The 15,202-nt window shown below is 44.0% G+C and overlaps 2 protein-coding genes across 2 annotated transcripts; both read left to right on the top strand.

Annotated features, from left to right (window-relative positions):
• Nucleotides 1-5,076: 5,076 nt before the first annotated feature.
• LOC117045523 (mas-related G-protein coupled receptor member X1-like) lies at nucleotides 5,077-6,135 on the top strand. Its single transcript, XM_033146685.1, has one exon. The coding sequence runs from the start codon at nucleotides 5,077-5,079 to the stop codon at nucleotides 6,133-6,135; it is 1,059 nt and encodes a 352-aa protein (XP_033002576.1).
• Nucleotides 6,136-13,159: 7,024 nt separating this feature from the next.
• LOC117061212 (olfactory receptor 4S2-like) lies at nucleotides 13,160-14,116 on the top strand. The gene has a single exon (XM_033173903.1). The coding sequence runs from the start codon at nucleotides 13,160-13,162 to the stop codon at nucleotides 14,114-14,116; it is 957 nt and encodes a 318-aa protein (XP_033029794.1).
• Nucleotides 14,117-15,202: the final 1,086 nt, after the last annotated feature.

The following is a 15,202-nucleotide window of genomic DNA, read 5'->3' as shown; positions in this document are numbered from 1 at the left end:
CCAGTGTAAAAATGCATGCATACTCTGTTATGGACACACGAACACAGCAAACAGCGCATGTGCAAATTTGTATACAGACACATGTGCCACCTGCACATAGTTAATTGAATATTCAAACTTAAATTTTCACCAGCGCTTTGACGCCACATAAATCTTTTTATCTGCTATAAATTTGAGGGAGCATCTGGTTGCTTTCTATTTCCCTACGAGGGAACTTACTTTGGCAGGCTGGGCAGCAGTTAAATACACTGGCGGGACCTATGAAGGAGTCTACGGAAATGGTGGTGTGTCCATTTCCAAAGAGCTCATTCCTTTGTATTGATGAAGACTGTGGCCAGAGAAGATTGGCTTCTGGTTTATACCTGCTCAGTCCTTGCCTACTACTCTGAGTTGAATATGAATGAACAGCTTTGTTCAAGTTAATGGGCCATTAACCATTCACCTCAAGCAGTGTTCTCTTTCTCTCTAAGCACAGAGGTTCTGATCCTCAAACCTCTTCCCTTGAAGAAATGGAATAAAATAATGCTCTGTTTAAAAGTCACAGTCAAAGGGTGATCGCCAAATAAGTCATATTCAGAGTAGACCCACTGAAATCAATGCGCTTCAGTTCCTTGAGCCTGTTGATTTCAGCTGCGCTCTTCTGACTGGGAGTAGCACAGAATATCACCAGGGTTTCAGAGGGAAGGAGGACTTCAAAAGTCAGATTGCACCCTACTTTCCATCCATAAGAAGCTTTACAAAGGTAAAGCTTTGTAAATTGACACCTGCCCATGAACACAATTACTTAATTCACCGATGAAATAAGGGTTGCTGAGTGTGGGCTTCTATAGCTTTATAGGTGCATGGAAATAATTGTGTCTCGTGAAATTTTGCCTTTGCTGCAATTCTTAAAATCATAGGTATTCTTTGAAGAATAGAACAAGAGAGACATTTTTACTGACCATTGAACACCAGCTTAAGTGCACAGAAATGCAGCTGAGGAAGTTCCCCTCCATTCATATCCATGGCAGATATACCTTCACTTCCTATGTGTCAGAATGCTGTTAAGTGCGGGGGTGGGGGTGACGGCAAATTAAAGTAACAAGGTGGTACTCTTAAGTGATGGGCAAAATAGACTCATGACCACAGCACACCCACTTGATATACATTTGAACCCCCTCCCCTTTGATTAGGTTATCCACACCTTTTCCAGCATAGCCAATGGTCAGGGAGGGATGGTCTGTTCAGAAACCATCTTTCTTATGCAGTATTCACTGGAAGGACAGATTATACAGAATCAAGAAGGGTTGCCACATTGGGGCAGAGAGATGTTGCACTTCCCTTTGAAGTTATGAGATAGCAGGAGATTCTGCAGATGGAGGACCACCAGTTTTTTTGTCCACCTTCTTCCCTTGCCTTAAGTGGGTCAGAATTGGAATGCAGCTCGTAGGAGAGGAATATGATTGAGGGGAACAGTTGTGAACCTGGACAATCTTGCAGCCTCTAGCCTTTGAAACAGCAACCCAATATCCCCTGGTTGCAACCTGCCAAGCATAAAATCGATTCATACCAACAGTTCCTTTATAGTCACCCAAAACAATCAGGACAACCAAAGTCCAAGGTGGAATGTGCAGTGACTCACACTAGCTCAGTGTAACTTATCTGATACTAAGACTATGAGTCCCGCCCACCCACCACATATTGAACGGCAAGAGCAATATTTCCTCTCTACTCATCAGCTTCAGAATGGGGAGAATACTAAGCTGCTCTTCAGAGTGGCAAATGAAACATTCAGTTGAATGGCTGCGAACTCTGGAGACATTGACGCAACACAATCATAAAAGTTTTATTCATAGCTCCCAACTGAGCTGAAGATCCTTAAGAGATCCTTTTTCTGGGATGTTGCTGCCATCATGTGGTCATAAAATTCCTTGTGCTTTTTGTTATCTTGTTAGCTAAAGCCCACAAGTTAAACCATCTGATGTTGAAAGGGCTAGTCGTTTTTTGTTTCTGTATCTTTCAAATATTCACATTTTATATGTAATGAAATAATTAAAATTTAGCAAAATAATGTTACTACCCCCACTCCCAATACTAATACCAGTAATTAGGGACTGTGAACGTAACAACTCAAATTTGTTTTGTGTGTATGTTCAATTTTAATTCAGTTGTATTTCCTTCCTTTTTTCCTATATGTTATTGAAGTGCATGTCATTTCTGAAATAAAAATAAAAATAAAATAAAATAAAATAAAGCCCTTAACAGCTTGGGACCAGTTTCCTTCGGAGTGAGTTTCCTTCTTTTGGCTGCTATGGACTTAAAGGGGGGTTTAGACCACACTCTAGTCCATTGCGTGGGGTTGATTTCATAGCCTATGTCATGCTCCCATTGTTCCTTGATTGCGTCATGGGGGGTTGTGGGATTTTGGAGCAGTATTTTGTATATTGTGGATACCACCTCTTTCCTGTGTCCCTCTGCTGTCAGGAGAAGGCGGTTTTCGAAGGCGGTCAAGGGCCTAGTGGCTGCTGATTTTACTGCTGGGTTGTTTGAGAAGGCGTGTAGTTGATGGTGTGTTAGCCAAGATATTTGGGTGTCCCTAATTTGTCTTGTATTTCTTGTGTTGGTATGAATTTGTTGTTGTTGTAGAAGTCTTTTAGACAGTAGTTTCCCGGTACCCTGCTACCTCTCTCTCTCTTGGTGTTGGCAGTGGCTGTGGCAGCGGTGGCAGTAAGCTGGTGCTCGGCTGTGCGGCGACGACTCCTTTTTGCTTTCTGTTTGATTCCAGAGGCCTCTGGGCCTCGGAGCTCTGCTGGGCTGTCACTGGGGTGCTCCCAGTCCCAACACACTCAAGGCCACCAGAGGGGGGGGGGCTAGGGGCTCCCCATAGCCTCCCTGGTTGTTGCGTTGGGAACCCCTGGTTTTTCCCCCCCCAATTGTGGTGGCAGCAGTGTTGGCAGTGCGGGGACCAGCCAGCCAATGCCGTTGGTGCTGGTTGTCCTCAGGAGCCCTGTGTGGCCGTGGCATCGGCCATCTTGCCTCAGCGGAAGTCCCCATTGTCTCTTTCTTTGTTGTTGTTGTTCAGTTGTTCAGTCGTGTCCGACTCTTCGTGACCCCATGGACCAGAGCACGCCAGGCACGCCTATCCTTCACTGCCTCTCGCAGTTTGGCCAAACTCATGTTAGTAGCTTCCAGAACACTGTCCAACCATCTCATCCTCTGTCGTCCCCTTCTCCTTGTGCCCTCCATCTTTCCCAACATCAGGGTCTTTTCTATAGATCTGTTACATCATGGAAGCCACTTTGAAGAGTTCTGCCCATAAAAGTTGTCCATACATATTTTTAGATAAACAAAATAAAAGCTCTGCAGCAATAAATACGATCACATTTAAAGTGCCTCAACTGCTGTACCTGACGAGATTTCTCCCTGGAAATTGTATAAAACAAAGAGCCACATGATGGCAGCAAAGGCTTGAGCATGACTGATTTCATCAGAGCTGTAGGTATACTATGGGGTATCACAGTACCTTTTCCTCTGTAGGGAGCTTTCCAGATGTTGCTTTCAAATACCCAGCTGTCAGTCATTGGTTGTAGGGGATCCAGACATCTCTCCTGAAGGCAACACTTCTGCTGCAGAGGTATCCCATTTTCTCAGCAGTGAAATTGCAATATTTTCAGGACTATGAGCACTCTGCCATTATTATTTATTATTTATTGAATTTATATACCGCCCTATACCCAGAGGTGTCAGGATGGTTCACAGAATAAAATCAAAATATAAAAACACAAAATACATAATTAAAACAAAAACAACCCAATAACACCCCCCAAACCACATTTTAACAGGGCATAGATAGGATCCTCACAACATTTAAAGTAAAATAATTAACAAACCCGGACAGGAGCCACTCGTCGGAAAGACCATGATCTCTGAAATGTTTGCAGCAATATTTATTGGCAACCAAATTGGTCAGGTGCCTTTCTGATACAAAGACAAAAATAGCTTTGAAATAAGACTGGGAAGGGAAATGCCATAATCCCACGCCCTTGCACAAGAAAAGCTGAACACTGTTACCTGCAGAAACTATGCAAATTAAAATACTTTAAAATACTCCAGGAAGTAATAATGAAGGTATTCCAGGAAGTAGTTTATTGGCAGACAGATACATACAGTAGATGAACAGATAGAGAATCTCTGCAGTGACTTCGGTGGCTTTTGGTCCCATTTATTACCAGATGCTTCTGGACCATCTATGTGGGCAAAAGTGGCATGCAGTGAAATTTTTCATAGGGGAACAGTTAGGGCCAGAGAAGAAGAAGAGTTTGGATTTGATATCCCACTTTATCACTACCCGAAGGAGTCTCAAAGTGGCTAACATTCTCCTTTCCCTTCCTCCCCCACAACAAATACTCTGTGAGGTGAGTGAGGCTGAGAGACTTCAAAGATGTGTGACTAGCCCAAGGTCACCCAGCAGCTGCATGTGGAGGAGTGGAGACACGAACCCGGTTCACCAGATTACGAGTCTACCGCTCCTAACCACTACACCACACTGGCTCTGTGATGGCCGTTGGGAAGGGGGCCAACATCATGTGCACGATCATTGTGCCTCCCTCCTAAAGCCAGGCACAAGCTTCCAGGGCTCTGACAGGACTTGTAGCCCTTCTGCCTCCTTCCCAAAGCCAAACTTGTAGGTGTCTCCTCACACTGCCCCACAGGGACCAGGGAAGCACCCATTGGCCAGCCCCAGAGGCACATTCACCTGGGGAGCTTGTAGCCAGGGCTGGTGCAACAAACAGCTGTGTAAGCCTTTGGGAGCAAAGACACAAGGAGAGAAGGAAGGAGGGACAGAGGCCAGTGTTGCCTGTGGCACCCCTGACCATCATTCAAATACCACAAATCTGTCAATGCATAAATCGCCAATGGGAGTGCAGCCTGAGTTACTTACTGATATTCTTCCATCTTCTCTGTGCTTGCAGGTGAAAAGGGGCTGGAGGGAAGAAGAAGAAGAAGAAGAAGAAGAAGAAGAAGAAGAAGAAGAAGAAGAAGAAGAAGAAGAAGAAGAAGAAGAAGACATCTGTCAGCCCCAGCAAAGCCTTTGTGATGGCTAACACAACACAGGCACATTTGCTTATTCGCAGCATTCAGACACAAACCCGTGATATTGGATACAAATGCTTTGGGTCCAATTTAACAGATGACATCATCTATTGCCTCAGTCTGTTCATCTGCATCTTTGGCCTGCTGGGGAATGGGATTGTCATTTGGTTTCTCCAACTAGACACCAGGAAGAATCCACTCCTCCTTTATATCCTCAGCTTAGCAGTTGCTGACCTTTTCTTTCTCTTTTTGCGCCTGTTTATCACATATTTCTTTTTTGCGCAGTATTTTGTCACCCACATCTTTCCCTGGTGTGAGCCGATGCCCATACTGAGCAAGATGGACATGTCCCCATTCAGCAGTGGCATGTATTTCCTCACTGCTATCAGTGTTGAGCGGTGTCTCTGTGCGCTGTGCCCATTCTGGTACCGCTGCTTCCGCCCTGCATGGTTGTCTAGCACTGTGGCGGCTGTGCTGTGGTCTGCTGACATCCTGCTGTTTGGGCTGGACATTTATTCTTTAAGTAACGGAACAGTGTGTGACAAAATGCAACAAAACATCTCTCTTGTCAACCTCGCCTTCTTCACCCCTATCATGATTCTGTCTAGCCTGACCCTGTTCATAAAGGTCAGGTTTTGTTCTCTGCAGCGTCCGACAGGACGCCTCTGTAAAACTATCTTGCTCACAGTTCTTGTGTTTGTTGTTTTCAGTGTTCCTCTCAATGTGCACCACATAGCCTCTGATTATGAACTCTCCAGTGTTTTTTACATGCTTGCCTGTATCAATAGCAGCATCAACCCTGCCATTTATTTTCGGGTAGGTTTCTGTAGAGAGAGATGGTTCAGGGAGCCTCTCCAGTTCATCATCCAGAGGTCCCTAACTGAGGAGAACGAGGCCGAGGAGGAAAGGAATGTCTGCTGCAGTACTGATAGAGACATAGCAAACAGCCAAGTTGAAGCCCCTAACGCTAGTGTAGCCAGTGTGAAGCCAGTGGGCATAACTGGGCCAGTGATGACTTCCTCAGGTGATTGTGGAATCTCTGTGCTCTCCTCACAGCTTTAGAAAGTATATAGAGACATGGAAGGAAATGAGAAAGGCGTCACTCTTCACCCTTCCTCTCTCAACTCTTAACTTTTCAGCCCCCAACATTCAGCCTGGACACTGAGGTCCAGCACTGAGGGCCTCCTGGCGGTTCCCTCACTGTGAGAAGCCAAGTTACAGGGAGTCAGGCAGAGGGCCATCTCGGTAGTGGCACCCGCCCTGTGTAACGCCCTCCCACTAGATGTCAAAGAGAAAAACAACTACCAGACTTTTAGAAGACATCTGAAGGCAGCCCTGTTTAGGGATGTTTTTAATGTTTGATAATAATAATAATAATAATAATAATAATAATAATAATAATAATAATAATAATAATTTATTTGTACCCTGCCCATCTGGCTGGGTCTCCCCAGCCACTCTGGGCGGCTTCCACCAAACATTAAAATACATTTAAAATATCACAGTTTAAAAACTTCCCTAAACAGGGCTGCCTTCAGGTATGATGTTTCATTGTGCTTTTAATATTCTGTTGGGAGCCACCCAGAGTGGCTGGGGAAACCGAGCCAGATGGGTATTATTATTATTATTATTATTATTATTATTATTATTATTAATATTTCTAGGCTGAGATAGAGACCATAGCTGCCACTCCTAGCCTTAAAAAGTACATTGAGGTACAGAACACCACACATCTCTGGTTGTTGAGGGTGTCAGGTGACGTGGCAAGTTCTCACAGGTCACACAAGCTGTTTCAGAATCAATCAAGAGAAATGGTAGAAGGAACAAGCCAAGGGGAATTGATTCTCCTCACCTCAAGATCTAAAATAACTCACTACTGGTCAGGGGCATTGGGACAAACTTGAAGAGGGATCCCACAAGTTCCTCAAACCAATCCTAGCATGAGAAGGAAACAGTCCCCTGGTGGCACATGAAAAACCTTGCAGTTACATGGTCCTTGGGTAACATCTGTACCAAAATGGCTGCTCAATGAAGAGGGTCTTGCCTTCCACCCCTCCCAAGGAACCACTAAAGGTAGTGGGACAAGCAGCAGGGCACCAGTTGCTTTCTTGTGCCATCAAAAGTGATGAAAAGTATCCTCCCTATTCTTGCCAACTTAATGGACATCATCAGAGACTTTTCCATAGCTAGCAGAAGAGGATCAAAGAGACAGCTATGGCAGGCAAGGATGGCAGCAGGAGAATGTGAGGGAGAGAATGAGTTTTGCAGTGATAGCATTTTAAGGCTCATTCCTGGTGGAATCTGCATTTGGGCCAACCTACCTGGCAGTGTGTAACCCAGAGAGCGGTGGGGGAACTGTAGTTGTGTCTCTCCTTTGGAGTGAGATCTTGTAGGATTGGATTCTCCCATGAGATCTTGCAAGAAGAGGGATGGGTGAGGCCTTTAAAAGGCCCACTTGTACAAGGTACAAGGCCATTTTGCCCTATGATCTCATAAGGGGCCTGAGGAAGGATTGGCCAAGGAATGCATTAAACTTGGTTACAGCCTCTGCCTGACTGGAATCTCTCTCCTGGTCAACCAGTGAGACCCTGGTAGCTTGGCTTGCACCATACCAGGGTTCAGCACAGGATAATTTCCTGTTTCCCCAACCCTGATGGAGTGCTATTCCATCAGCAGGGGGTGACTGGAATGAAGAAATGATCCTTGCCCTTTTTCCATGCCAAGCCTGCTTTCCACTGTAGTCAATAAAGATTTGGCCTGATTTTTCCCAACATTCATGTCCTGTGTCAATTATTTCATCAGTCTTGCAGGACTGCAGCTTGCACCTGCCTGGGTATTATTATTATTATTATTATTATTTGCATAGCGCCCTATACCACAGGTCTCAGGGCGGTTCACACCATAAAATCACAACAGGAAATCACAAAATACATTTTAGTATATGTGCTGCCGAAGCAAGCACTAATCACAAAATACATAATAAAAATAAATACAACAACCCAGTAATCAATGCACATACATTTTAATAAAACACACAAAAGATCTTCATTTTATTGAGCTGTCAGAATAGGGAATTTAAGAAGACTTGCTCACATCTTAACCCCCCCCCCAAAAAAAAAAACCTCAGAGAAAACACTTGGAAAACTGGTGATCAATATATTCCTTTGAATTCTAAAAATTCCCCACAATCCGTGTGTGAAATGTCTTGAAAACGGACTTGATCTGAAATGGAACTGTCTATTTTGAAACCTGCTGTGAATTTGAATTTAAAACTAGAATGTGTTCTTGGAAAATAAGCTGATGATTCATTCATACCTCCTCCCAGTTTAAAAAGAAAAAGAAGAATTTCACCATGCAGAAACAGGAAGATGTGGTGGATTGGTTTTGTGTCCTTACCTTAACTGGAAGTTGAGTTCATAATTTCTTTGTGTTATGCTAATGTTAACTGGCATCTTGCTTATTAATAATGTGAAAACAAGGTGGATTTCAAAATATTTTGATAATGTAGCTGAATATAACAACCATGTTGTTGTGTTAGATTTAGATCAAGTTCTGTATGAGAAGAATCAGAACTATTTGCATCTCACAGAGAGTGAGAAAGATAAAATCCAGGGTGGAGAGTTGAGAGTTTGCTTCCCAAACCAACACTGGATACAGAATAAATAAGAATTTGGACACAGCCTAAGAGAGGGGTTAGGACTGCAGCCTTGGCAAGAGTTTGAACCTGAGTCTCCCATTTCTCAGCATTCTTATGAAAACATGATAAAACATTAAATATTAAAAAATTTCCTTATACAGGATTGCCTTCAGATGGCTCCAACATTTCTCCAATGAAAACAGGGACATGCTAAGGAAAAGTGGGGCATTCCTGGATCAATTCAGAAAGCGGGGTGGCTTCTCTAAATCAGGGATGTCCTTGGGAAATAGGGACACTTGAAGGGTCCATGTTAGTTGGCAAACAACGGCTAACACCTCTCCATTTCCATCTTTCTGTTTTGGGGGCAAGAAACTGGAGTGGGCACTTATCTTATAGCTTCAGGTTTACCTGGCTGTTGTTACTTCAAATTACAAGTCCTTGACTGAAGAATTTAGGCTTTGCTTATGGCAATGGCTGATTGCTTAGAACCAATAGAGGAAACTATACGCCTTTGATTCTTTGGCAAAAGCTGATGCTACGAACAAAGTGGTATTGAAGACAACTGCAGGACCTGAGGAACCTCACCTCCTTTTTCTGGTATTGTTAATTTCAAATCCAAAAATGAATCTCAGCCCTCCTGCCACCTTGTCTATCCTGCTCCCATAGCTACTTAGACATCTCCATTATATCCCCAGCTTCTCTTCCTACTATGTTTTCCGGGGTCAGTCCTGGATTTACAGAAGCTGTCCTGGTTTCTGATTTGATCCTGGAATGTCTCGCTTTCCCTTATGATGTCCCTATTTTTATCAGAGAAATGTTGGCGGGTATGTTAGGTGACCCCCCGAGCCAAGGACATAAGTAATTATACAACTTTTAGAAGACATCTGAAGGCAGGCCTGTATAGGAAAACTTTTTAATGTTTAATTTTTTTAAAATAGATGTTGGAAACCACTTAGAGTGGCTGGGGCAACCCAGTCAGATGAACAAGGTATAAATAATAAGATTATTGTTAATATTATTATTGACATCCCTATTTCGTCAGATAAATGTTGGATGGTGTGGAGTTGACTTACAACTGTTAGGCACATAGGATCTATACCACATGAAATTTTTTTTGGCCTGGCTTCAGGAAGTACACTGATAGAATAAATTTGCACAAGCACATTCAAGGCTGGCCACCAGGAGCTAAAGAGAGCATCAAAGCCAGCTGCTACAAATACTTTTGAAAAGTGATGCACAAAGTTTAGTCCTTTTTTGGCTGGTGTCCCTCTTGTGCTTCTCGTGGCCCCTGGGATCTTATTATCCACGTTTAGGATATCTTGTTAGCATCAGGCTCAGTGTTTCACGTCATACTCTGCAAATTGGATAGTTGCAACACTCTGCCCTATCACTCCACCTCCCCAGAGATTCAAAGTGGGTAGATTTGATAAAGTGCCACATGAAGGCTAAGGAACATCTCCACACAACCCCTCCCAACCCCCAAAAGAGGGAAGTTGCGAAACCATTATGCTTTTTCATGACTGCATATAAAAATGTAATCATCGAAGATGCTCAGTCACCCTCCCTTTGGTACAGAATAGCTAATTTATCAATTGGCAAGGAATTCAGTTTAGAAGAGTCCTCCTTACTGTGAACTATTCTTTCGAATGAAGGTGCATGAGAGAATTCTACATATCAGGGTTATTGTTTTCTTTTGCCCATTTACTACCCAGTGCCATAAAAGTGAATGGCTCTGCATCAGGCTTCATATCCTTTAGATGATTTTTGCTTTCAACTCATTATATAGTGAGAAACTCCAATGGCAACCTTGAAAGAACCACACAAGGCTATCAACAGCTGCAAATACAAGCAAGGTATACTGTTGCAGAAGGGATGCGTTTTCTTTTTATGCTCTCTCTCTCTCTCTGTGTGTGTGTATGTGTATGTGTATGTGTATATGTGGACAAGTTCCTAATCAACCCCATTGTAATCAATGATACTTAAAAGTGCTGTTCTTTTAAGACATTCAAAGGGAGAAAAAGGGACTGTGTGCACTCTTCGTTTGGCAATCTGGCTGTTCAGCCCAGTTTCTCTTTCCAACATCTCTTAGATTCCCAAATGAACAACAGATTTATTATTTATTCAAACAGGTCTTAATAATATAATATAAGGGAACATGCTATAAGATTAGCTTTACAGGTCTTTACAACAATAACATCAGGAGTCCAGCTATGCCTGACCTTGGGGGTGAAGTCCAGAGTCCTGCAGTCCAGAGGGGTCCCCAAATGACCACCCAGATAGTGGCAGATGAAGGTGGCAGTGGCTAAAGGTCCTCGCAGCAGTTCCTGCAATAGCATGCTGTGGTCTACCTTTCTTATTTTTATTGTTTTTATTTTTTAAAATTATAATCTGGCTTGTCCACATCAAATTGTGGACTTGCACTGGCCTGACTCCCCACGAATATAGGGGCCACACATGATGTCCTTCCCATCTCAGTGGTGTCCTGGACATTTCCCTCTTTAAATGTGGGGCTTTTAAATCCTTGGAAAGTTTGAATCAGAAAAAGCCAACCTTTAAAGTGGGGAAGGTCATGAAGAACTCTGGGATGGGGACAACATTTTGTTCCAGTTTGGAGAAGTCCTATTTGTTTTGCAGCAGTAAGTAAACTTTACTTTATTCCTAATGGCACAATGTCATGATGGTGCTATGATTTAACTGAGTTTTCAAAACGTGAAATGACATGTGCAGAGTCTTTTTGTTGCTGTTCTCAGACGGGCAAACATTTTGCGCTCTCTCTCTCTCTCTCATATATCAGGAATGTAGAAGCAGCTGTAAAGCATGGAACGACAATAGTGGAGGAAGAGGAAAGAAAAATGTTAACCGTGTGCTTTGAAAGTGAAGTAATAAATGTCACTAGTGAAAGGATCCCCTCCCTTCCATGAAGCCTATTAAGTTCAGTGTCTAAAAATTTCTAGCTGCACCACCGAGTTGCATAAAAGCACAGCAAAAAATCCCAGTTTAAAATCAGCTCATTCTAGGGGCATGTTCACACTAGAGAAAGATGTCTATTTGTCTGGTTTGTTTCCTCATTAATTTTTGTATGTGCATATGATGCCCTCTTCCTCCCATTTGTTGTCCTGGACCTCCCTACCTTTAAATGCAGAGGTTTTTTAATCTGTGGAGAGCCCAAAAATGGCCAGGTAATGTGTGCTGACATTGGGTGGTGGATGCCTTGCTCTGGTTCTGTCGCAGTTCTCTTCTGACAACTCCTCTTTCCCCACCTCCTCCTCCTCAGGCTTGCCCGCCCTGGAGCATAATGTGGATTTACGCTTGCCTGTCTTCCCATTAATGTAGGGGCATCCACAAGACATCAGTGTTGTCTCAGACCGTTCCCTCTCTAAACCAGTGCCGGATTTACGTATAAGCTAAACAAGCTTAGGGCCCCACTCTCTCCCCACCCCCCAAAATAAAGAAAAAAACCTGGATGTACATTTCCAAAATATAAGATAAAAAACAAATAAAATAGAACCTACAGAGAGCAAATGGCTTTAGATACCTATTAGGTCCATAAATTACCATGTAGCATATATTCAACACAAAACAGCGACAATTTGTTGTTGGCAAAGGACGGCTGGACATATAAAGGGCCCCATTACCTTCAGTAGCTTAGGGCCTCATCAAACCTAAATCCGACTCTGCTCTAAATGCAGGGTTTGAGGATTTCTACTCTAACCAGGGCCGTCTTACCCATAGGTGCCAGGGGTGCAGGGCACCAGGTACGGCCGAGAGTCCAGGGCCCGAGAGTTAAGTCCGGGGAAGAGCCCGCCCACGGTGGGCTCTTCTGCTGCGGGCAGCTCTGTGCCACAAATTTGGGGGCGACCAAGCCAGCAACAAGCTGAGGTGGCCAGCCAGTTCTGCCCTCCTGCACGCCTGGGACTGAGCAACCTGGGGGGGGGGGGAGCGCCGGGTGGATCTTTACACCCCGGCGTCACATATGCTTAAGACAGCCCTGGCTCCAACTGTATGATTTGCAAATAAACGAAGAGCAGAATGGGTAACTTTAAAAAGAGAGAAAAAAGGGGATTTAAATCAGCTGATTATTCAGAAAGTGAAAAATAAGCTGAAATACCTTCCTGAGCTCAGCAACTGTTAAGGAGCTGCTGTTTTAAATCCTGTTTCCTTTAAAAACAACAACCCTAGTTAACTAATTTGTGTACAACTGCTATTGAGGGATGTCCGTGCTGGTTGGGAGTTGGAGTTCAACAGAGGGTGACAGATTCCCCATCCCTTTAATATGGAGTTGCATTGTATTTTTTACTTGCATTGATATATACATAGCCAGAAACTGTTATGGTTGACTTCACTCTGCTACCTCCAACATCTGATTGTCATAAAACCAGGGGGGAATCCCAAAAATGACATGTCAGTTTCTGAGCATCTTCATTACTTGTTTCTGCAGGTGATCTAGATATGGATCTCAAATCTCCAGCTGAGAACATAAACAATGTGACAGAGTTTATCTTTTTCAGCCTTACCCAAAATGAGGAGCTGGAGAAAATTTGTTTTGTGGTTTTTCTGTTCTTCTATTTAGCCATTGTGCTGGGAAACTCCCTGATCACAGTCACCATCATCTTCAGCTCCCGCTTGAATTCTCCCATGTATTTTTTCCTCAGCTACTTATCTTTCGTAGACATCTGCTACTCCTCTGTCACGGCCCCCAAAATGATTATAGACTTCCTTTATGAAAAGAAAACAATTTCCTTCATTGGCTGCATTGCGCAGCTCTTTGGGGTCCATTTCTTTGGCTGCACAGAAATCTTCATGCTCACAGTGATGGCGTACGACCGGTACATTGCAATCTGCAAACCTCTCCACTATACCACCATTATGACCAGGCGGGTTTGTGGGCAGATGATAGCAGCCTCTTGGGTTGGAGGGCTCATGCACTCATTGGTGCAGACCCTTTCCGTCACTCAAGTCACCTTTTGTGGACCCAATGAAATTGACCACTATTTCTGTGATGTCCACCCTTTATTGAAACTGGCTTGCACAGATACTTACACTATTGGCATCATCGTGGTGGCTAATAGTGGGATGATTGCATTGGGCTGCTTCATCATCCTGGTTATCTCCTACATTGTCATCTTGGTCTCCTTGAGGTCTCACTCTTCCGAAGGGCGTCAGAAGGCTCTGTCTACCTGCGCTTCCCACATCTTGGTGGTCATTTTGTTTTTTGGGCCATGCACCTTTATGTACATACGCCCTTCCAGCGACTTCGCAGAAGACAAGTCGGTGGCTGTGTTTTACACCGTGATCACCCCGATGCTCAATCCATTGATCTACACATTACGAAATGCGGAGATGAAGAATGCCATGAGAAAACTATGGAGGAGGAAAGTGACTTCAAGTGAGAAAGCAAAAATTTGAATTTTAGCATTATTTAAGTCATTAATTTAGTTAAATAAGGTGCATAGAAATCATGTGGGGCAAAACCACTTGGACCCATGCCCTGAAAGCACAGGGCAAGCAAGAAAACTGCTTGGACCCATGCTTTCTAGGCATGGGACAAGTGGATGTGTGGATGAGTTTGTAGTAGTAAAAAGGCAGCTGGTGCAGATTTTTCAGCTCTGGTGTGTCAGGATTTACGATCTCCCTCTCACACCAAGAGACGCCAAGTTGGCGGTTTTATAACGTTCAGATTTATTGGTATTTACACAGTAGTTTCGGTCCAAGCACACAGCTCAATCTTCCTCACTAGATGCGTCAGTTGAGCCCACTGAAGAGCGGGCTCTTCGCCAACAGTATATCCTCCATTGGCTGCCCCTCCTTCTGTTGACCTGACGCCAAGCCTGGACTCTACTCCTCCTCCTAGTACGAGGAGACTCAGGAGCAGCTTGTCCAGTTTGCCCCTCCTCCCCTGAGAACGTGTCTGAGAGCTGCGGCCCCCCTGCCTGTCTTACGCTGTCTTGGGAATTTAAGACATGCATTCCAGGATGGGAGGGGCTCGCCTCACTCTCCGCATGGGAAGAAAGCAAGTCTCCGTCTCCTTCTGCCTGCCACCCCCCTTGGTCCTTGGAGCCCTCGCTGTCACTCTGGGAAGGAATGTTCCTGACATGGTGTAATGTGTGTACAACTATGTCACTCAGTACCTTGGTAGCTGCACTTCGAACTAGTTGCAGCTTCTGAACCAGGCATACGGGTAGTCTAATAAAGAGGTTACCAATTCATAGGCCACCCTGACAAGACTAGCAGCATAGCCATCGTGGCTAGTAGCCATTGATAGTCACGTCCTCCATAAATTTACCCAATCCTCTTTTGAAGCTATTCAGGTTGATGGCCATCACTGCATCCTGTGGGTTCCAAAGTTTAACTGTGCACTGTCTAAACAGGCACTTTCTCTTATCTGTGCTGAATCTTCCAACATTCAGCTTCGTTGGTTGTGCATGAGTTCTAGTATTAGAAGAAAAAGCTTTCTCCATCCACTTTCTCCACACCTTGCATCATTTTATAAAT

The sequence above is a fragment of the Lacerta agilis genome, chromosome 1 (assembly GCF_009819535.1).
Source record: "Lacerta agilis isolate rLacAgi1 chromosome 1, rLacAgi1.pri, whole genome shotgun sequence".
In the NCBI taxonomy this organism is placed as follows: domain Eukaryota; kingdom Metazoa; phylum Chordata; class Lepidosauria; order Squamata; family Lacertidae; genus Lacerta; species Lacerta agilis.
Note: the sequence above shows the minus strand (reverse complement) of the source record. Positions and strands in the feature narration are given on the sequence as shown.

What these genes read in the sequence shown, in the direction of transcription:
- LOC117045523 (XM_033146685.1), top strand. Translation starts at nt 5,077, where the DNA reads ATGGCTAACACAACACAGGCACATTTGCTTATTCGCAGCATTCAGACA.
- LOC117061212 (XM_033173903.1), top strand. Translation starts at nt 13,160, where the DNA reads ATGGATCTCAAATCTCCAGCTGAGAACATAAACAATGTGACAGAGTTT.